Source organism: Lynx canadensis, chromosome A2, assembly GCF_007474595.2.
Source record: "Lynx canadensis isolate LIC74 chromosome A2, mLynCan4.pri.v2, whole genome shotgun sequence".
Taxonomy (NCBI): domain Eukaryota; kingdom Metazoa; phylum Chordata; class Mammalia; order Carnivora; family Felidae; genus Lynx; species Lynx canadensis.
In genome coordinates this window covers 161625813-161646991 of record NC_044304.2, presented here as the reverse complement: position 1 = coordinate 161646991, position 21179 = coordinate 161625813, and the positions used below count along the sequence as shown (strand labels likewise).

General features: G+C 45.7%; 1 protein-coding gene across 2 annotated transcripts; it reads left to right on the top strand.

The window, feature by feature from the left end:
* The first annotated feature begins 7699 nt into the window (after positions 1–7699).
* On the top strand, positions 7700–20084 carry ZNF425 (zinc finger protein 425). 2 transcript variants are annotated; one of them, XM_030308690.2, is made up of 4 exons: positions 7700–7797; positions 9167–9293; positions 12709–12864; positions 15499–20084. In XM_030308690.2, exons 1-4 carry the CDS (start codon positions 7780–7782, stop codon positions 17451–17453), a joined length of 2256 nt encoding a protein of 751 aa, XP_030164550.1. In that variant the 5' UTR covers positions 7700–7779; the 3' UTR covers positions 17454–20084. The 2 variants fall into 2 exon arrangements, with proteins under 2 accessions (XP_030164550.1, XP_030164552.1); XM_030308692.2 differs by lacking the exon at positions 9167–9293 and having other exon boundaries at positions 7743–7797.
* The last annotated feature ends 1095 nt before the right edge of the window (positions 20085–21179 follow it).

The following is a 21179-nucleotide window of genomic DNA, read 5'->3' as shown; positions in this document are numbered from 1 at the left end:
CTCTCTCAGTTTTTTGGTTTTGTTTCTCCAATCCTTCACATTTAAAAAAAATATATATCTTTTTAATGTTTGTTTATTTTGAAAGAGAGAGAGAGTGAGCAGGAGAGGGGCAGGGAGAGAGAGGGAAACAGAATCCCAAGCAGGCTCCACACTGTCAACGTGAAGCCCAATGCGGGGCTCAAACTCACCGACTGTGAGATCACGACCTGAGCCAAAATCAAGAGTCAGAGGTCCAATCGACTGAGCCACCCAGGTGCCCAAATCCTTCACATTTTTTGAAGAAGACTTGTGAAAGAAACAATGACTCAATACTTCAGCCTCCCTTTGGAAGCATTTTGTATCATCTCTGGGATCCTTGTGGATCACTGGCATTTTCACAGCACAAAGTATTTACTCAATTGGCACACTTGTGGGATTCTCAGCATTGGTACAGCACAGGCTACCACGAGATTTATCAGAGGAAACTCTTGATCATATCTGGGGTGCTGCAAGTCCCAAGGGACCTCTCTCTGTCCAAGTTTCATTATTCAGGAAACAGAAATTTTCACGTCACCAGAGCAAAACACAGCCAGAACAACAAAAGTCATTTAATTCAACAAGATGATGAGGCAACCACAGGGTCCCAATGCTTCCACATGACCTCTTTCTCCAAATCCACATTTTGTAAATTCATATATGGATCTGAGGGAGTTATTTCGGGAACTCCCTATCTGTATTATTGTTACATTTTCTTCGACTATAACAGGTAGAGAATCTTGAACTCAAATATTTTTTTTTATGTTCACCACGACTCCCAGAAGAGCTTCCTCAATGTAAGATTAGCAGTGTCAGATCTTTAGAAAGGAAAGGGGGCCGCCTGAGTGGCTCAGTTGGTTGAGTGTGTGCCTTTGGCTCAGGTCACGATCTCACGGTTCGTGGGTTTGAGCCCTGCATCGGTCTCTGTGCTGACGGCTCGGAACCTGGAGCCTGCTTTGGATTCTGTGTCTCCCTTTCTCTCTGCCTCTCCCCTGCTTGTGCTCTCTCTCTGCCTCTCAAAAATAAAGAAATGTAATAAAAAATTTTTTAAAGAAAGGAAAGGGTAATTTGACTACCAGGTGATGCATTTTTGCCCCTTATGGCAAATAAGGCATGGCTAATATGGTCTCCAAACAAAACACTATGACAGGGGTCTGTTAATGTGTGACTGAGGATCAGACTGTCACATTCGCCCTGAATTTCTAGATTCAACACAGATTCCTCCATTCATTCCTGTTTGGAAAACAGGATTTTGCCTCCTGCTTATTAAGGAGAAAACAACCTTGTTTGCCTATAAGTGGCGATTCAACTCAGACTTCAAATTTGACAAATATAACATTACAATCTTAGCTGCAGTTTAGAGTGTGTTTTCTCCTTGGGGGTTAATGTACCCGGGCCACCTCATTTCTAGCACCTACTGGAAACAAGAACAGTGAATAGGGGTGCCTGGGTGGCTCAGTCAGTTAAGCATCCGACTTCGGCTCAGGTCATGATCTCATGGTTTGTGGGTTCAAGCCCCGCATCGGGCTCTGTGATGACAGCTCGGAGCCTGGAGCCTACTTCGGATTCTGTGTCTCCCTCCTTCTTTACCCCTCCCCCGCTCATATTCATGCTCTGTCTCTCTGTCTCTCTGTCTCTCTCAAAAATAAATAAACATTAAAGAAATTAAAAAAAAAAAACAGTGAGGGGCGCCTGGGTGGCTCAGTCAGTTAAGCGTCCGACTTCAGCTCAGGTCACGATCTCGTGGTCTGTGAGTTTGAGCCCCGCGTCGGGCTCTGGGCTGATGGCTCGGAGCCTGGAGCCTGCTTCCAATTCTGTGTCTCCCTCTCTCTCTGCCCCTCCCCTGTTCATGCTCTGTCTCTCTCTCTCTCTCTCAAAAATAAATAAACACTAAAAAAACAAAAAAAAACCCAAAACCCAGTGAACAGTGAATTCTAGTAACTTAAACAGATCCTGGCTTAGTAAGGCCTTCAAAAGAAAAAGTAGAAATAAAACATTAGAATAGTATAGGTAATTCTAGGTAAGATTCTTCCTCCTCTTGTGAGTATATGTATGATTTTTTGGAGTCTCTGGTTTCTCCTAACCACATATTTAAAAGGGACTCATCATGTATTTTCATTTAAGTGCATATGATGCTTCTCAGTGAAATGAGAAAGACAGTTTTCCATCTGGTTCTGGGATTTTAGGTTCTTTATCTGAAGCTTTTCAAGAAGATGATAAAAACAATTGCTAACTTATATTAAATGCTTACTATACGCCAAGCACTGTGTGAATAAGCACATACTTTGTAGCTTTTCACCCTCATAATGCCCCCATGTGATAGATACTTCTTTTTTTTTATTTTTTTTTAACATTTTATTTATTATTGAGAGACAGAGACAGAGCATGAGCATGGAAGGGGCAGAGAGAGGTGGAGACACAGAATCCGAAGCAGGCTCCAGGCTCCGAGCTGTCAGCACAGAGCCTGATGTGGGGCTGGAACTCACAGACCATGAGATCATGACCTGGGCCGAAGTCTGTCGCCCAACCGACTGAGCCACCCAGTCGCCCCGTGATAGTACTTCTTAAGTCACATCCCGTGTGCTTATAAGGTGGGGTAATCCTCTAACTAAACAAGTCTAATGACTCTGTTAAGGTTATAGAAATTTAATATTAATGTGGAATGGAGTAGGCCCAATAGGCAAGCAGCAACACTTTCATTTTCTCCATTTGTTGCTTCGCTACCTCCAGAGATTTGATGATTATCTTAGAGGCAGAATGGTTTGAATGCATACATATCTATAAACGGGCTTTCCTTTCCTTCCTTCCCTTGATCTAAGTCAGTGGTTCTGAAACATCGGTGTATATAAGAAATGCTGTGCAGAACTGCATAAAGCCATTTATACCGTACTTTAGGAGCAACTTAAGAAATGTCAAAGGCGACTTGACTCTGTAAGATTTTTTGCCTGTTAGGTTGGCTTTATGCTGAATCATTCGTGGGGAAATAACACAGGATCAAGAGATTCAGGTTAGGGGAGAAAAGAAGACTCGAGAAAAGGGAACTGAGGAGACTTCCACGTAGGGTGAAAGAGGTGCCTATCAGCATACTAGACAATCTAAAGCTGAGGGAGATGGGAAGGAGGCAAGGCCAGGAGGAATAAATGCTAGATACTGTGGTGAAAGTGCTTTATCTATGTTATCTCACTTAATTATTTAAAAAAAAATTTTTTTGGGGGTGCCTGGGTGGCGCAGTCGGTTAAGCGTCCGACTTCAGCCAGGTCACGATCTCACGGTCCGTGAGTTCGAGCCCCGCGTCAGGCTCCGGGCTGATGGCTCAGAGCCTGGAGCCTGTTTCCGATTCTGTGTCTCCCTCTCTCTCTGCCCCTCCCCTGTTCATGCTCTGTCTCTCTCTGTCCCAAAAATAAATAAACGTTGAAAAAAAATTAAAAAAAAAAATTAAATAAAAAAAAATTTTTTTAATGTTTATATTTATTTTTGAGACAGAGAGAGACAGAGCTTGAGCAGGGGAGGGGGAGAGAGAGACACACACAGAATCCGAAGCAGGCTCCAGGCTCTGAGCTGTCAGCACAGAGCCCGACGCGGGGCTCGAACCCACAAACTGCGAGATCATGACCTGAGCCAAAAGTCGGATGCTCAACCAACTGAGCCACTCAGGCGCCCCCCTTACTTAATTATTATAGCAACCCTTCAGATACGGAAACCAAAGTTACAGGTATTCAAATGACTTGCCTGATGTCACAAAGATGGCAAATGGTAAAGCCAACACCCAAACCCAGGTCTCACTCTAAAATTCAAGGTCTTTCCACCATAGCTGGCTTCTTTGTGGGTTAGGACGTCCTGAAGTCAGCCAGAAAGAACTCTGGGGAACGGAGATGTGTTGTCTTGGGATGGCCTAAAGCTTGGGGCGAGATTCTTGTCAGGCCATGTAGTGGAAAACCTTCATTCCTCGTGGAGAGCAGAGAGGCTGACCTGGAATGGATAGTTTAGGAAAGTAAGCAGAATTTTACAAAAATAGCTGCATCCGTGCCTCTTTGTGATTTCTTTCCTTCTGAACACATGGAAGAGACATCAAGATACTGGGCTGTCATGTACACAGCAAGTGTGTAACACATGGTGGTGTTCCTCAGGTGCTCACTTCTCCGGTCCCCTGGGAATATCATTTGAGTGTCCAGTAAAAGACACGGTAAACCCAGAGGACAGACCTTACTTAGACTGAAAACTGTAATCGTTCCAGGAAAAAATATATATGCCCCTAACTTTGAGGACCTGGTAGCAGCTTTAGAAGAAATAGTCCTTGGCTATAATGACAACAGTAAAGATGTGGAGCTGACCCGGCCAAGCTCACCGGCAGCAGGAGAAGGCAGAAGGCTGGAGAAATAGAGGAACCACTAAGGAAGTCAGTGAGTGTCCTTGACATTCATAAAGAAGAAGGGGCTCCACTGGCTTAAAATTTTGTTTTTACTGTTTATTTATTTTTGAGAGAGAGGGAGAGAGAAGAGTGCGAGTAGGGAAGGGGCACAGAGACAGACACAGAATCCAAAGCAGACTCCAGGCCCAAGCTGTCGGCACAGAGCCCCACGCAGGGATCGAACTCACGAACCTGACCTGAGTCAAAGTTGGCTGCTTAACCGACTGAGCCATCCAGGTACCCCTCCATTGGCTTTAAAGGCTCATGAGCACTTCTAGTTACCGGCATAAAGTGAATTTCACTAAAACAGGACAAAGGCTGTCCACGTGGTAAAAGTGGATATTAGAACAAATAAAAATTATTCCATATCCACATCTAACACCATATCCTGCAATAATTCCACATGGCCAATGAGTTTACTCAAAGAAAAAAAAATTCCTTTCTGTAATTTGTTACCCTACCTTATATGTACAGAGTGTCTAAGACAATTCAAAGACAAATTCTTGTATAGAGAGAAATTCTAAGAAATTCAAAGACAAAAATGAATACATCTCAATATATACATTTTATAAAACCTAGTAAGTCAAGCTACTGAATCAAAAAAAATATGAGAAAAATCACTGGATTTTGTGATGTGACTGTGATGTGATATGAAATTTATTTAAATAGGTAAAATCGTTTTCTAGGATCCACCAGTGAATTGCCAAATAGGAAATGAAGAGTTTACAGAGGAGGAAAAAGAAATTAGTGCATAGAAAAGCCTACAGCCTCATGAAACTAAAAAAACGCACACATACAAATGCGTACCAGTAAAACATGGGATGTTTCTGTATTATTTCTTATACTCCCATGTGAATCTACAATTACATGGATAAATTTTTCTATTTAGAAAAGAACATAGCGTCAATCAATTTTTGTGAAATGAATGCAAATCAAAACAAAATTAAAATATGATTACATGAAATGGATGTCAGAGCAAATGAAAAATGTTGGCAGGGGTGCCTGGCTGGCTCCGTTGGTAGAGCATGTGACTCTTCATTTCCAGGTTGTGGGTTCCAGCCCCATGTTGGGTGCAGAGATTACTTAAAAATAAAATCTTGAAAACAATGTTGGCAAAGGATGGGAGACATGTAACATTCTTATATTGATGATAACATTGCAAGTCAGTCCAATCAGCTCTGAGACAATCAGACTTTTAAATTTTCTACAGTTAGAATTTTATATAGGTCATTGTGCAGTTCTGTTTCCTTGGATTTTCTTAATCTTGAAAATCCTGCATGCTTGTTTTAATACGGGAAATTGAGGGAAGGTGGGGGACTAATGAGAACTCTGTATTTGACACTCATTTTTCTGTGAGTTTAAAACTGACTTTTAAAAAGTCTATTATTTAAAAAAGAAAGAATAAAGGAAGAAGCTGTGAATAGACTAAAAGTCATTGAACTGTACTCTTTAAATGGGAAAATTGTATGGTATACTAATTATATCCGAATAAAGCTGCTCTTTTAACAAAGTAAAAGAAAATTAGGGGTGCCTGGGTGACTCAGTTGGTTAAGGGACTGATGTGGTTTCAGCTCAGGTCATGATCTCACAGTTTCATGGGTCTGAGCCCCACATTGGGCTCTGCACATTGACGGCGTGTGGAGACTGCTTCTGACGGCGTGTGGATTCTCTCTCTGCCCCTCTCCTGCTTGTGCTCTCTTTGTCTCTCTTAAAATAAATGCACAAACTTTTAAAAACGGTGAAAGAAAATTAAATGCGTATTTTAGAGTTCCTAAAGCAACTACGAAATAGAATATAAAAAGATACAGTGAGGGGCACCTGGGTGGTTCAGTCAGTTAAACCCCAGACTCTGGAATTCGGATCAGGTCATGATGTCACGGTTTGTGAGTTTAAGCCCCACACGGGGCTCTGCGCTGATAGTGTGAAGCATGCTTGGGATTCTCTCTCTCTCTCTCTCTCAAAATAAATAAATTAATTAAAAACAATAAAAAGACACAGTGAAAATTATAAGTAAATTAAAATGCAATACTAAAACAAAGTCAAATAATCCAGAAGAGAAAACAGAGAAATGAAAGGCAGAGAGGAAAAGCAGAAGACTAATAATAAAAAAGATCTAAATCCAAGTACTTTAATAACTACATTTAGTGTAGTTATTAACAATAAAAGAGAGATGATCAGAGTAGTCGAGCAAATTGCTAACAGCTCCACTGTTAAGAGTGGGAACGCCATGGTTTGGGTTCCTCACCTGCAACACAAAGCCATCATGTGTGCAGGATCCACCTGGGCCACCCCATATCATTCCCATGGGACTTGAGGACAAGGTAATGAACGATGTGAACATAAATCTCAAGCTGCCTATGACCCATGAATTTTGTCTATTGTCAACGCCTATGAAACTATGGCAGGCTGATTTGTCGGCTTGTAAGATGAGTAGCATTTCAACCCTCCACAGGTCTTCCCGGTAAGGTTTATGGCAGGAATGCAAGGCTGGTTCAACGTTCAGAAATCAATCTATCTAACCGACCGTATTAATTGTTTAAGAGAGAAAAGCCACATAAAAATATAAATTGATGCAGAAAAGGCTTTGGGCAAAACAAAACACCCACTCACAATATCAATTCCCAGCAAACTCGGAATAGCAGAGCACGCCCTCAACCTGAGACGTATCTACAAAAACCTACTGTTAAATATGGGCTCGACGTGTGTCCAAGGTAGAGCAGAAGTGGTTTCACTGAAGAAGCAGGATTTGGTGGATGACTTGCCTGCCTTCTAGCCCCTGGCGGGAGGATTCTCAGCGGGGGCGGGGGGTGGGGGGGCTGCACACTCTCAGAATCCCTGGCAGGACGGACTCCCCATTGCCCATGACAGAGACCTGCTCGTTGACCCCCTGGGCCGGCTCACCTCCCTCGCTTCATTCCCGGGATGGCCTCACAGATGATCCTCCCCTCGCCTGGGGTTCGCTTCGGGGAGGAACCAGCCCCGCGCCCCCTCTCCGTCCGGGGCTCAGTGAAGAGGGAGTCGTCTCCCCACTTGCAGCTGAAGCCCCACGTCCGCCTCTCCGTCTTCCTCTCTCCAGCTCCTTTCAGTGCCTCTCGGTCTGTCTTCCTCGCTTGGAGACCCAGACCCAGAGCCAGGACCCGGGGACGGCGCTGGCTCCTCCCGGCCGCAGGGGGCGCTGTGGGGCCGGGCCGGGCGCGAGTCCCAGCGTGCACCGCGCGGGGGCTGGGCCTAGCGGGGCTGGACGGGGGCGGGAGGCCGCGCGCCGTGGGCGGTGCTGGGGGGGGGGGTGACCCGTGCGCTCGGCGTCTCCAGGGCAGCGGCGAAGGCAGGGGCAGAGGCGGGGGCCGTGAAGGGCCATGGCTGAGCTGGCTCCGGTAAGAGGGGCCTTGGAGGATGCGGGCCCTGTCGAAACTCGTCCCTGTCGCGATCTGGTGTGGGGTCCCGATTCGGGCAGTGAGGCGGCGGGGGACTGTCCGTGTGTGACCCTGGACTGAGCTCGGAGCCCCCGGCGGGTAAAGGGACGGTTTTGGTGCTCAGGTTGTTTCTGCAATGGAATAGGAAGAGAAGGGGTCACTGCGAGAAATTCAGGGTCTAACCAAGCGTCCCCTCTTGTCACCCGCTCTTTCCGCCGTGTGTCGGAGTTCTTTGGTTTCTCTTGGGTTCTCGTTCTGTGCTCTGCTGATGGATGTAACCTCAAAGAAGCTCATCTGTATAAACGGATGAAAAAAAAGTTAGGGGAAGGAAGACTGGGAATGAAAGGAACTGGAGACTGCTCCCTCTAGGAAATGACAGAAAATTTGAAACCAGTTGGGGTGGTTGATGGGAAATTTCAACACCGGTTTTAGAGTTTAATAGGCATATCCTGGGCTCAATCCAGGAAACTCTGTTAAATTCAACTAAGTATATAACCTGCCTACTCATGCAAGTTTTGCTTCTACCCTTACTGAGATTTTCATATATAATAATCTTACTAAGGTAATGCATTTTTTCCCCTTCCGCTTCTCACCTCCTCCCCCATCAGGTATAGGACACAGGGAACCTTTCTGTACTGTACTATCTTTGCAACTTCCTGAGTCTATATTTCAAAATAAAAAGTTTTTAAAAGTCTTGCATACCAATAATTGGTTGTTGCTAAGTAAAGGATCCCCCTTTAGGTGATGCATGTGTTCAAAGGCCTGCTGGTCATTAATTCACTATGTGGGTCAAACAGACTTCTGTGACCCCTTTATTACATTGTTCATGGCACCAGCCAGAGAGAATGATAGGATATATATATATCACATATAATTATATATATATGTATATGATTTTCTTTTTTTAAATTTTTTAACATTTATTCATTTTTGAGACAGCACGCGTGTGCGCACACACAAGCAGGGGAGGGGCAGAGAAAGAGGGAAACAATCCAAAGCAGGCTCCAGGCTCTGAGCTGTCAGCACAGGGCCCAACGTGGGGCTCAAAGCAACAAACCACGAGATCATGACCTGAGCTGAAGTCCGAGGCTTAACCAACTGAGCCCACCCAGGTGCCCCTATATGATTTTATTTTTAAGTAATCTCTACACCCTTGTGGGGCTCAAATTTACAACCCCGAAATCACGAGTTGCATGCTCCACCAGCTGAACCAGCCAGGCGCCCAAGAATGAGATTTTAATATAGTTTCTTCTCGTCTCTTAAAGACATGGGCATTGAAAGATGGTAGCCTGAAAGTGAAAATGTATGTATGTACTGTTTGTGATTCCAGGTAACAATGACATTTGATGATGTGGCCTTATATTTTTCGGATCAAGAGTGGGAGATCCTGGAGAAGTGGCAGAAGGAAATGTATCAGCAAGTGATGAAGACCAATTATGAGACTCTTGATTCCCTGGGTAGGATTGGCTTCAAAGAAATCATTTTTGGGGAACCAGCCTAATACTATTAGGCTTTCCACTCTGTATTAGCTATTGAGTATGATTCTGTGGCCAGTTTCCACTTAGAATATCTTCTTAACTTCCTATCATGGCCTGGGAATATTTAACAGGTCATTATTTTATCTAGTGATATCTGCACCCCCCCAGTCTTATTAATTCAGAATTCTCTTTCACCCCAAACCTCCCTTGTTTGTCCCACAGTTAGAATTACTAAATAACCTCATTGCCTCTCTCTCTCTCTTTTTTTTTTAAGCGTATCCTTTTTTTAAAACTGATACTTTGGTGCCTACGTATGTTGCCTCAACAAGATGAGTTTTCTCTCCTCGCAAGAACTGGGGGAAAAGTTCCCTGGTAGAGGGAGAAGGGGTGGTGGGATGGGACACGTAGGTATACCCGGAGAAATACGGGGTAGATTTGAAGAGAAAGTTGAGATTATACTTTGCCATTTATCCAACTTGCTTTAACTCATTCTTACATCATTAAAACCATTTCTACCGTTACCAATTTAACAGGTGATTTCAATATAGCCTGTAGGATTCTCTCCCTCTTTTGGGGTTTATAATCTCTTCTATCTGAGATAGGGATGACAAGATGAGTCAGTTGTGCGAAATCAGAGGGAAGAAAATTCCAAGCAGAGGAAAGATTAGTGCAGAAGTTTAAGGGTTGGAGTGCATGAGCTCATTGTGTGATGGGAACCACACTAAGGCTAGTCACATATGCAGAGAAGGCTAGGAGATGAGAACTGTGGTGCCAAGTCTGGAAGGGGCCTCTAGGTCAAGGTACAGAGTTCGATTTAGTTCTGTATACAAAGGGAAGGTGATGAGAGGATTTATACAGGACTAGTAAGACAAAATTTGTTGGAACAATTAATTACTTGGGTTGCCACGGGGAGAATGAATTGTAGCGCACAGCAATGAAAGGAGAGACACCAGCCAAGAACTTCAGCAGTGCAGGTGAGGCTTCATGGCAGCTGAACGAGGTAGGTGGTGATAAAGGTAGAAGTAGACAGGCTCTGAATGTCTTTCGGAGGTAGCGTCCCGGATGTTGCTGGTGGGTTGGATGTTGAGCCTAAAAGTGAAAGAAGAATCAACTCCTAGATTTTTGGCTTGAGTATGTTGAAGCCAATGGCTTTATTCGATGACATCAGGAACGCTTGGGGAAAGGACCTTAAGTGTGAGATATTTATTAGACATTATATGGAAATATTTATAATTGGGTATGCAAGAGTGGAATTCCAAGTGAAGATCAGGGCTGGATTCACAAATTTGGAGTCACTGTATAGATGGTGTTTAAAAAAAATTTGTTTTCATGTTTATTTTTGAGAGAGACCATGACTGGGAGAGGAGCAGAAAGAGAGGGAGACACAGAATCCAAAGCAGGTTTCTGGCTCTGAGCTGTCAGCTCAAAGCCCCACGCAGGGCTCGAACCCACCAGCCGTGAGACCATGACCTGAGCCGAAGTTGGACGCTCAACCGACTTGAGCCACCCAGGTGGCCCAAGATGGTGTTTGAAATCTCAGGGCTAGGTGGAATCATCTAGGGAGAATATGTAGATAGGACAGAGCCCCGGGACACCTCAACATTTGGAGGTCAAGCAGAGCAGTCTCAGTCCAGTAAGGTAGGAGAAACTCGAGCTACGTGCTTATCCAGGGTTGAGTTGGGAGTTATCACAACTAGTGTCCTTGTGCTTGGAAAATCCAGTCTGATTTTCCCACTTTTTAAAACCCGAAGGGCATTATTTACAAATGATTTTCTGGACGGGCATCTAGATATTAGCCCCAGAGATTAGGATTTAGCAGGTCCAGCCTCAGGCCCAGGAGTCCACATTTGTCACAAGCCCTTCAGGTGCTGCCAATGCTTGATCCAAGGTCTCAGCGGTAGGTGACACTACTACAGGGCATCCATTGGATCTCCTAAAATCATTCCTTTACTTTAGAGCTGTCCTTCTTCCCTTCATGCTTATGTCATTAGACACATTACTCTCTCTCCCTTCATCATTGCCATCTTTTAACAACTTCCTGGTTCCTTCACTGCACCTCAGTAGTTAGTCTCCTTGAATATGGGGAGTCTAGTCAGAAGCGTTTAGTGATCAGGCTCCCTTCTTGACCTCCTGTGATTTTGCTTTTTATTGCACTCACATTGTTCTCATAATGATCATTTTTTAAGACTTTCTGCCTGGGTCTGTTGGCCTTTTAAAAATCATTGTCCAGGGGCACCTGGGTGGCTCAGTTGGTTAAGGGTCTGACTTCGGTTCAGGTCATGATCTTACAGTTTGTGGGTTCAAGCCCCACATCGGGCTCTGTGCTGACAGCTCAGAGCCTAGAGCCTGCTTTGGATTCTGTGTCTCCCTCTCTCTCTCTGCCCCTACCCCATTTGGGCTCTGTCTCTCCCTCTCTCTCTCAAGAATAAGTAACCATTGGGGCGCCTGGGTGGCACAGTCGGTTAAGCGTCCGACTTCAGCCAGGTCACGATCTCGCAGTCCGTGAGTTCGAGCCCCGCGTCAGGCTCCGGGATGATGGCTCGGAGCCTGGAGCCTGTTTCCGATTCTGTGTCTCCCTCTCACTCTGCCCCTCCCCCGTTCATGCTCTGTCTCTCTCTGTCCCAAAAATAAATAAACATTGAAAAAAAAAAAAAAAAAAAGAATAAGTAACCATTAAAATAAAAGTAAAGGGGCGCCTGGGTGGCGCAGTCGGTTAAGCGTCCGACTTCAGCCAGGTCACGATCTCGCGGTCCGTGAGTTCGAGCCCCGCGTCGGGCTCTGGGCTGATGGCTCAGAGCCTGGAGCCTGTTTCCGATTCTGTGTCTCCCTCTCTCTCTGCCCCTCCCCCGTTCATGCTCTGTTTCTCTCTGTCCCAAAAATAAATAAACGTTGAAAAAAAAAAAAATTTTAAAATAAAAGTAAAAATCATTGTCCTTAACTTCCCCATTTCCTTTAGTTTTGTGAAACATTGCAGAGAACATTTAAGCTAAGCAGTCTTGGTTAGGCTATATTTTATTGTCATTCATGTAATTTCAAGGGTTTCAATTTTTTTTTTTTATCGCTTATTTATTTTTGAGAGAGAGAGAGAGAGAGAGGCAGAGTGCGAGTAGGAGAGGGGCAGAAAGAGAAGGAGACACAGAATATGAAGCAGGCTCCAGGCTCTCAGCTGTCAGCACAGAGCCCGATGCAGGACTCGAACCCACAAACTGTGAGATCATGACCTGAGCCGAAGTCAGACGCTTAACTGACTGAACCACCCAGGCGCCCCGGGTTTCAATTTTTTTTAACTTAACTTTGATGTCCTGTCTTCAGGAACCAAAGTCAACTCTGATAATCATGTTCAGTGAAGAACTCAGATAAATCCAGATTGAGTCTATGTGGACTCTCTTTGCAGGTGGTGTTTTTTCCAAGCCGGATTTGATCACTTGGATGGAACAAGGGAGAACGCTGTTAATCAGAGACCAGGGACCCTTGGAGAAAAGAATGACACTTAGCCCTTCTGCTGATGAGCAGTGCGGCACGCAGAAGACTGGAAAGTTGCTGTATTTTGGTGAGTATGATGGATTTAGGGTCATGACTGATTTCTTTTATCTTTGTGGATAGTCAGCTGGACGTTGTGAATAAGCATTGTTTTGATGGAGAGTGTTCTTTTTTCCCTCAAGTGGGAAGCAAATACAAGAACGTATTACTTTTATAAGGAGGGAAATTGTGTATGTTTTGTTAAAAAAAAAAAAAATTATGACCCTGGAAAGAAGAATTCCCTGTAAAAGAACAAGTTGAGGACCCATTTGTCAAGTCCTGAGGAACAGCCATCTTCCCCATGACACCACTGTGTCCATTTGAGTATAGAGAAATGGAAAACCGTCCAATTTGGTATAACATACTATTTTTTTATTGTACAGATTTTTAGAACTTGAGTTCTAAAATCCTGTTGAAAGATTCCTTTTTAAAAAAAAATTTTTTTTTAATGTTTATTTTTGAGAGAGACAGAGACAGAATGCAGTGGGGGAGGGGCAGAGAGAGAGGGAGACACAGAAGCAGGCTTCAGGCTCTGAGCTCTCAGCACAGGGCTCGACGCGGGGCTCGAACTCATGAGCTGTGAGATCATGACCTGAGCCGAAGTTGGACGCTCAAGCAACTGAGCCACCCAGCTGCCCCAGAAGGATTCCTTTTTGAATTCCTTGTATCACAAGAAAAACATTGGAAATACTTTAAATGCTTAAGGGAATATGTTATTTTTTAGACTGTGCTAATGTTTTATTAAATGGAGATCTAAGTCCCTGGAAGTCATAGGACTCCCCTTAAGAAGAAGGGATTTGCTCCATCAAAACAAAAAAAGAATTCCCAAAGACTTCATTTCATTGCCAATGTCTATTATTTCATTTATCTAACAAGCATTGAGTCCCTACCATGTTCATAGGACTGTGTTAGTTATTACTCAGGCTGGGGGTGGGAAGGAGACACATACATATACCCATATATATGTTCCGCTGGAGGATTTGGTCTTCGTGCTCACCTGGGATGGCAGTTAAGTTAGTTGATCATATTGAACTGTTGGACTAGTCATCTATATAATGGGACTGTGTACAATTTAATAAAATAGTAAGTGGCAGTGGTAGTAGGAGTTGTATAGGGATTTAGAGGAGAGTGAGTGGAGTAGAGACAGCAGTTTCCCAGGAGGCCTTCTAAAGGAATTAGGATTTAAATAGCAAAGAATGGACGGATTTGGTTAGAGAAGATCAGCAGGGGTTATACATGAGCTGTCTCAAAGGTGGGAACAAGCCCACTGTGTTTAGAAAACGTATAGCTGAATGTGATTCTTGGGAGCGTATGGGAGGTGGAGAAGGGGAAACATGACATGATGTCAGATTAGCTGGGGCCAGAAATCCCAAGGAGGAAGTTTGACTTCATCCTTTAGAAAGGGAGGACCCAGAAAGGTTTTTGAGTACCAAAGCCAACTTTGGTGGCTGTCCCTAAAAACGAATGTTCCTTCGTGCCAGGTGGTACCCAATAATCACAACTGCTCCTCTGCCTGGAATAAATAGTAAGTGATAAGAAATAGAGTTCAAGGAGACAGGTAAGTACGCTTTTGCCATGACCTAGGCGTTAGCTATGGAGTGCTAACTTAGTAAATGACATCATCCTGTTGTTGTTAACAGTGACCACAGAGCATAATCAGAGTTCTCTGGGGGCAGGCCCACCCTTCCTGACAGGTGAGGTTTCCTCCTGTGTTAAGAGAGTTTAAAAAAGGAGAGGCCTAGGACCCAGTTCAGCAGGCAGGAGAAAAAGCGGTTCTGAAATACATCAGCTCAGGCCAGCATCTGGAATTGACCGCTCCAGTTTTTGCGGGTGAGAATACGGTGCGAGCTCAGCTCCCCATTTCCTGTCATCATGGTTTTTGCTCTGGGAACAGCAGTGACTATGCGTCTATTAATATCTTTCTTACAATGCAAAGTTCCTTGGAAAAGGGCATTATTTCCATAGCGTTCTTTGTGAAATTTAGTAAATTGTCATTTTGGCATTCTTAAGAAAGATACTTTCTTTTTTTTTTTTTATGTTTATTTCTGAGAGAGGGAGCACAAGTGGGGGAGGGGCAGAGAGAGGGGGACAGAGGATCTGAAGTGGGTTCTGCACTCACAGCAGAGAACCCAATGTGGGACTCGAACTCGTGAACTGTGAGATCATGACCTGGTCTGAAGTTGGACACTTAACTGACTGAGCCACCCAGGTGCCAAGAAAGATATTTTTTATTAGCATTTCTTCCAGAAAGCTTTTCCTGAAATCTGTGGTAGAAGGGGCAAGAATATGACCCAAAGCCTTTATACTTCAGTATCACGTGATTTACTTCACAGATTTAAGGAACTAGAATAGAATGGTCATATTCTCAGACTAGCTCATTTTTATTTTCTTTCAACTTCTGCTTATTCTCTGAGGATAATCCATTGGTTCACAAGATGTATTTGCCTGCAATTTTTTTTCCACACGCAGCCATTTCTTAACACTTGATGGAAGAATTTGCACGTCACAGTTAGATATACTTGGCCTGTGGCAAGCAGATACACAAGGTCATCAAGATCAATGGGATTCCTTTTCCCGTGCTGGTAGTGACGTGAAGACCATTCTTGACCCCATCGTAGCACAGACACGTCATTGGTAAGGGTGGGTCTTCTTTTTTTCTCTCCAGGTGACCAAGGAAATCTTGGGGCAGAAGAGGAGGAATGCCGTTCAAATGGCCTCCAAAAGCAGGGTTCGTGTGCTACCTTCCCAGGGGAGGAAAGAAAGATCTTACCAAATCAAAGAGCCACCTTACGGCACCCAAGTCTCCAAGAAATAGGGATTCCACATGAAAACCTTGACAGCATATCCTCTAATCGGGATAAGAACGATCCATGGCCTACGCGGGTAGGTACCCCAGGTCACTTGGAAATTCCACCGGGGCCAAGATTTTATTCCTGTTTTGTCTGTAGGAAGGTCTTCCAGGTAAAGAGAGACTTGGTAAAGCACAAAAGAAACCACGCCAAGAGCCAGCTCTGTAAATATCCACAGCACAAAAATGAATCCAGAGGGAGCTCTGAACTCCGGTGGAACCGGCCGGTCCTGTGTAAGAAGAAGCGTTTCCAGTGTGGCAAGTGCGAGAAGAGCTACTATCTGAAGTGCAGCCTGATCATTCACCAGGTTGTTCACATGGGCCAGCGCCCCCTCCCATGCCCCCAGTGTGACCAGACCTTCCAGTTTAGAGCCACTCTGAAGAAGCATCTGGGTTTGCACAAAAGGGAGAGACCATTTTCCTGTGAGCGGTGCGGCAAGGGTTTCGTCTCGCGGTGCAAGCTCACGGAGCACGTCAGGGTGCACACTGGGGAGAAGCCTTTCCGGTGTCCAGAGTGTGACAGAAGCTTCCGCCTGCGGAGAAGTTTGAAGGCCCACGTTTGCCGACACAATGGGAAGAAGCCTTTCCGTTGCCCGGAGTGTGGCAGAAGCTTTTCCCGAAAGGCTGCCGTGAAGGCCCACCAGAGGATCCACGGTGGAGAGAAGCCGTTTTCTTGCGACGAATGTGGTCGGAAGTTCACGCACAAGACGAAACTCACTGAACATATCAGAGTTCATACGGGAGAGAAGCCCTTCCAGTGTCCCGAGTGTGAGAAGAGCTTCCGCCTGAAGAGAAGCCTCAAAGCCCATCTATTTCAGCACAGTGGGAAGAAGCCCTTCCAGTGTCCCGAGTGTGACAGGAGCTTCTCTTGGAAGAACGCCATGAAGGCCCACCAGCGTCTACACAGCGAAGAGAAGCCGTTCTCCTGCGGGGAGTGTGGCAAGAGGTTTACCCGGCCCTCGAAGCTCACTCGCCATAGCAGAGTCCACAACAGGCAGAGGGAATTCTCCTGCGATGAGTGCAAAAAGACGTTCCCTCGGCAGTCGAGGCTCACGGAGCACCTCAAGGTCCACGCCAAAGAAAAGCCGTTCTCCTGTCCCGAGTGCAGCCGGAGCTTCAGCCGACACTCGCACCTCGCCGAGCACAGGAGGCTTCACGGTGGGGAGGAGCCCTTCCGGTGTCCAGAGTGTGACAAGAGCTTCTTCTGGAAGGCCTCCCTGAAGTTCCACCAGCGGATACACAGGGGCGAGAAGCCGTTTGCGTGCAGCGAGTGCGGGAAGACCTACACCCAGCAGTCTCAGCTCACCGAACATCAGAGACTCCACAGCGGAGAGAAACCCTTCCGGTGTCCTGAGTGCAATAAAAGCTTCCGTCTCAAAGGGAATTTGAAAAGCCACCTGCTCCAGCACAGTGACAAAAAGCCGTTCTCCTGCGTTAAGTGCGGCAAAAGTTTCACTCAGCGGTACAGGCTCACCGAACACATTCGAGTCCATAGTGGTGAGAAGCCCTTCCGGTGTCCCGAGTGTGACAAGAGCTACTGCATACGGGGAAGCCTGAAGGTCCACTTGCACACGCATAGTGGAGAGAAGCCCTTCGGGTGTCCGGAATGTGGCAAAGGCTTCCTCCAGAAGAGAAGTCTGAAGACCCACCTGCACCATCACAGAGGGGAGAGGCCTTTTTCTTGTGACGAGTGTGGAAGGAGCTTTACGTACATGGGAGCACTCAACACCCATATGGCCGTACATGCCAGGGCAAAGCCCCTCAGTGTCTAGGCCAAGCCACGCAGAAAGGCAGCAGTGACAGCTCTTAGGTGGCGTTAGCAGCTCTGTCGGATCCACGGTAGAAGGGGGATAAGGGATTCACGGGACACCGGCCTCACATACGCTGGCCAGATGCACAGCAGGCAGGGCGTGACAGCTCCTTGACAAAGGTCCCCAATTATCCAGGCACAAGAGGCGTCTCCCCTTTGTGATTCCTGTGGACCAGGCCTGCCGGTTCTGGAAGAAACACTCGACTCTGCCGCCATTCCGGCAGTTTTTAGCAGCGTCATCCAAGAGCACGGTAATACCTTTATTAAATTCTGAAACCTTGGGGCACCTGGGTGGCTCGGCTGAGTGGTTGATTTCAGCTCAAGTCATGATCCCGGGGTCGTGGCATCGAGCCCCGCGTCGGGCTCTGCGCCGAGCTTAAAGCCTGCTTAAGATTCCCTCTCTCTTTCCCTCTGCCCCTCTCCCCCACTCGCGCGCGCTCTCTCTGAAATAACAATAGAAGAAATTCCGAAACCACAGCTCGATTGAAGAAATGTTACAGACTGAAATGTTTCCCCTCAGACGCCTCAGTCTGCTTTCTATTATCAGGCCTCCTTATTTAAATTTGTACTGAGACTTTCAGTTTTTTCTCATATAGTGAATTTTCATTTTCTCTCACATGGTGAGAGCATCTGTGTCGCAGGGGAATTTCTCTATATTACCAAAAATAAGTGTTGTCTACCATCTCCTTTGTTAACGATGGTGCACATAAATTTTTGTTTCCCTCTGGTTTAATTTAAATCACCGAAAAATCCACCATTGTCGGTAAAAAGCAATGATGTAACTAACCCCTCTGCATTTTCAGTAGTATACATCAATTCTCCAGGAGACATACTTGCCTTAATATTGGGGCTTTTGGGTAAATACCAAAGGAAAAAATATTGCCAGTCCAAGACATCACTCCATTTTTTGTTCTGTGGCCCAATCGATCATTCTAAGGTGATTCTCCAGCCTGTTCTAGCGAACCTTCATCTGTCTCATGGACTGTGTCTTTTAACATCATTCCTACAAAAATGTACGGCTGTGCTTCCTTAGGGAATCTTTGGGGCCTATGGAAAATTCCCACTGCTGTAGTACCCGGTGGTTGCTGATCACCTGAATCAGAATCAGCTGGAATCAAGGACACCCTACAAGTCACAGTGTCTCTATGAGAACCAACGTCTGGTTGGTACACTCCTGTAGGTGCAAGCCTCTTGGCGAGTCAGTGGTGTCTTTGTGCAAAGAAAAATGCGCTTCCTCTAACCTGCGCCAGGGCGCGTGTGGGCTGGATGTCAGCCTCGGCGGCCTCTTCACCAGCACACCTCAGGACAACGCCGTGCCTTCGCCTAGGATACGTGTGGAAACGCAGGCCCCAGGGACCCTTCCCACACCTACTGAGTGACAGTCTGTTCAAGTGAACTTGTTGGAAAAGCTCCAGAACATTTGTTCTAGTGAGTGGAGAGACTGGAGGAAGGAAAACTCTTTGAAAGCATTCTAGTCATCCTGCTGTGAAATTCAGGTTAGACCTTTTCCTTTAAGCCTTTCTCTCCTCCATTTTGTAATCAAGCTCCTTGGGATAAAAGTTTCTTACGTTATGTGTGTGTTAGGTCAGGCTGCCATAACAAAACACCGCAGACTGGGGGGCTTAAGGCACAGAAATTTGTTTTCTTACAGATCTAAAGGATAGAAGTCCAAGACCAAGGGGCCAGCAGGATTGGTGTCTGGTGAGAGCTGGCTTCCTGTGTCCTTATGTTGTTTTTTTCCTCTGTGCACAGGGTGGGAGTGGGGGATTGCCAGTGTTTCTTCTTTTTGTTAGAAGGATACCAGCCCTATTGAATTAGGGCCCCAATCGTATGGCCTTATTTAACCTTAACTAGTAGACCTGAGCAAAGCGAATAAGGAGGCGCGGAGATTAAGAATGCTGTGTGTTCCTAAATGGAAAGAAATACCAAGAATGGGGAGGAAGTACTTCCTCCTCTGCCGCTGCCACCACCACCACCACCACCAGCCACTGCTAGCTGTGCGTGTTTGTCATCGGTTCCTCTCCTGAGCCACCACTTGTGCAGTAATGTCTTATCTCCTAGGTGCTGATGACTTTCAAATCTGTACATCCGTCTCCCTAGTTCACCTTCCCCCTGAGTATTTCTGATTTCCACAGGCATCTCAAACACAAAATGCCCAAGATAAGACTTTGCATCCAGGGGCGCCTAGGTGGCTCAGTCGGTTAAGCATCCGTCATCGGGTCAGGTCGTGATCTCATGGTTCGCGAGTTCGAGCCCCACCTTGGGCTCTGTGCTGACAGCGTGGAACCTGGAGCCTGCTTTGGATTCTGTATCTCCCTCCCTCTCTGCCCCTCACTCACATTCTCTCTCTCTCAAAAAATAAGTAAACATTTAAAAAATTAAAAAAAAAAAAAAAGACTGTATCCATATCAACCCTCACTCTGCACTCTTCCTTACATTCTTGTATTTCCCACCTCTAAAATTATACTAACTAATCCCAAAGCTGTAAATCTGATAATGATCCTAGGTTTTCCTCCACCCAATCTGTTTCCTAAATTCCTCCCAAACAAATGCCCTTCTTTATCTCTACCATCACCACTGACTGAAGCCAACTTTTAAATTTTTTTTTTTCAACGTTTATTTATTTTTGGGACAGAGAGAGACAGAGCATGAACGGGGGAGGGGCAGAGAGAGAGGGAGACACAGAATCGGAAACAGGCTCCAGGCTCTGAGCCATCAGCCCAGAGCCCGACGCGGGGCTCGAACTCGCGGACCGCGAGATCGTGACCTGGCTGAAGTCGGACGCTTAACCGACTGCGCCACCCAGGCGCCCCTGAAGCCAACTTTTAAAAAAATTATTGTTTAAGTTTGTTTATTTCTTTTAGAGAGAACACAAGCGGGGGAAGAACAGAGAGGGAGAGAGAGAGAATCCCACGCAGGCTCCATGCTGTCAGCGCAGAGCCTGATGTGGGGCTCAAACTCACAAACCATGAGATCATGACCTGAGCTGAAATCAAGAGTCTGACGCTTAACGGACTGAGCCACCCAGCTGCCTCCTCCCAAAGCCAACTTTAAAAAAAATTTAGTGTTTTTATGGGCAGATTTTCCTGCTTTCTCCTGCAGTGCATTCATTACCCTTATAACAGGTTGATTTCCCTAATATCCAACTCTAATGTTATTCTCAAAAAATATTTTTTTATAAGCTTCCAATTTTATTACAAACATAAACTCCCTAACGTGACATCAGAAAGAAACCTTTGAGCTGACCCAGACCTGCCTTTTCAGCTTAATCTTGTTACCTATTCACAATATGAACCTCACTCTCACCGAACGACTCTGGTCTTTCCCAAGTGCGTCATATCCTCATGACCACTCCCTCATCTTCCCGACTCCTGCACATTCCACCTTCAGTTTCCACACCAGCAGCATTTTAGGTATGTCACAATGCCATGGCACCCTTTCTCTAATAGCACTCTTAGTGTTCAACTGTAACCTGCCTGCTTCCCTCAGAGACTGCACTCCAGCCAGGGCAGGGGTTTAGTCTTGTTTTTGCATTTTCACACCCAGATCAAGCCACTCTCTGGCTTAATGCCTGGATCTGTGATGTACCCACTAACAGGGCGGGGTGGGGGAGCACTGAACTACATAGGACTTGATTATGGACCTGAGGGCCCCAGGGAATCGGGCAGACGCAGTCGCAGGACAGCTA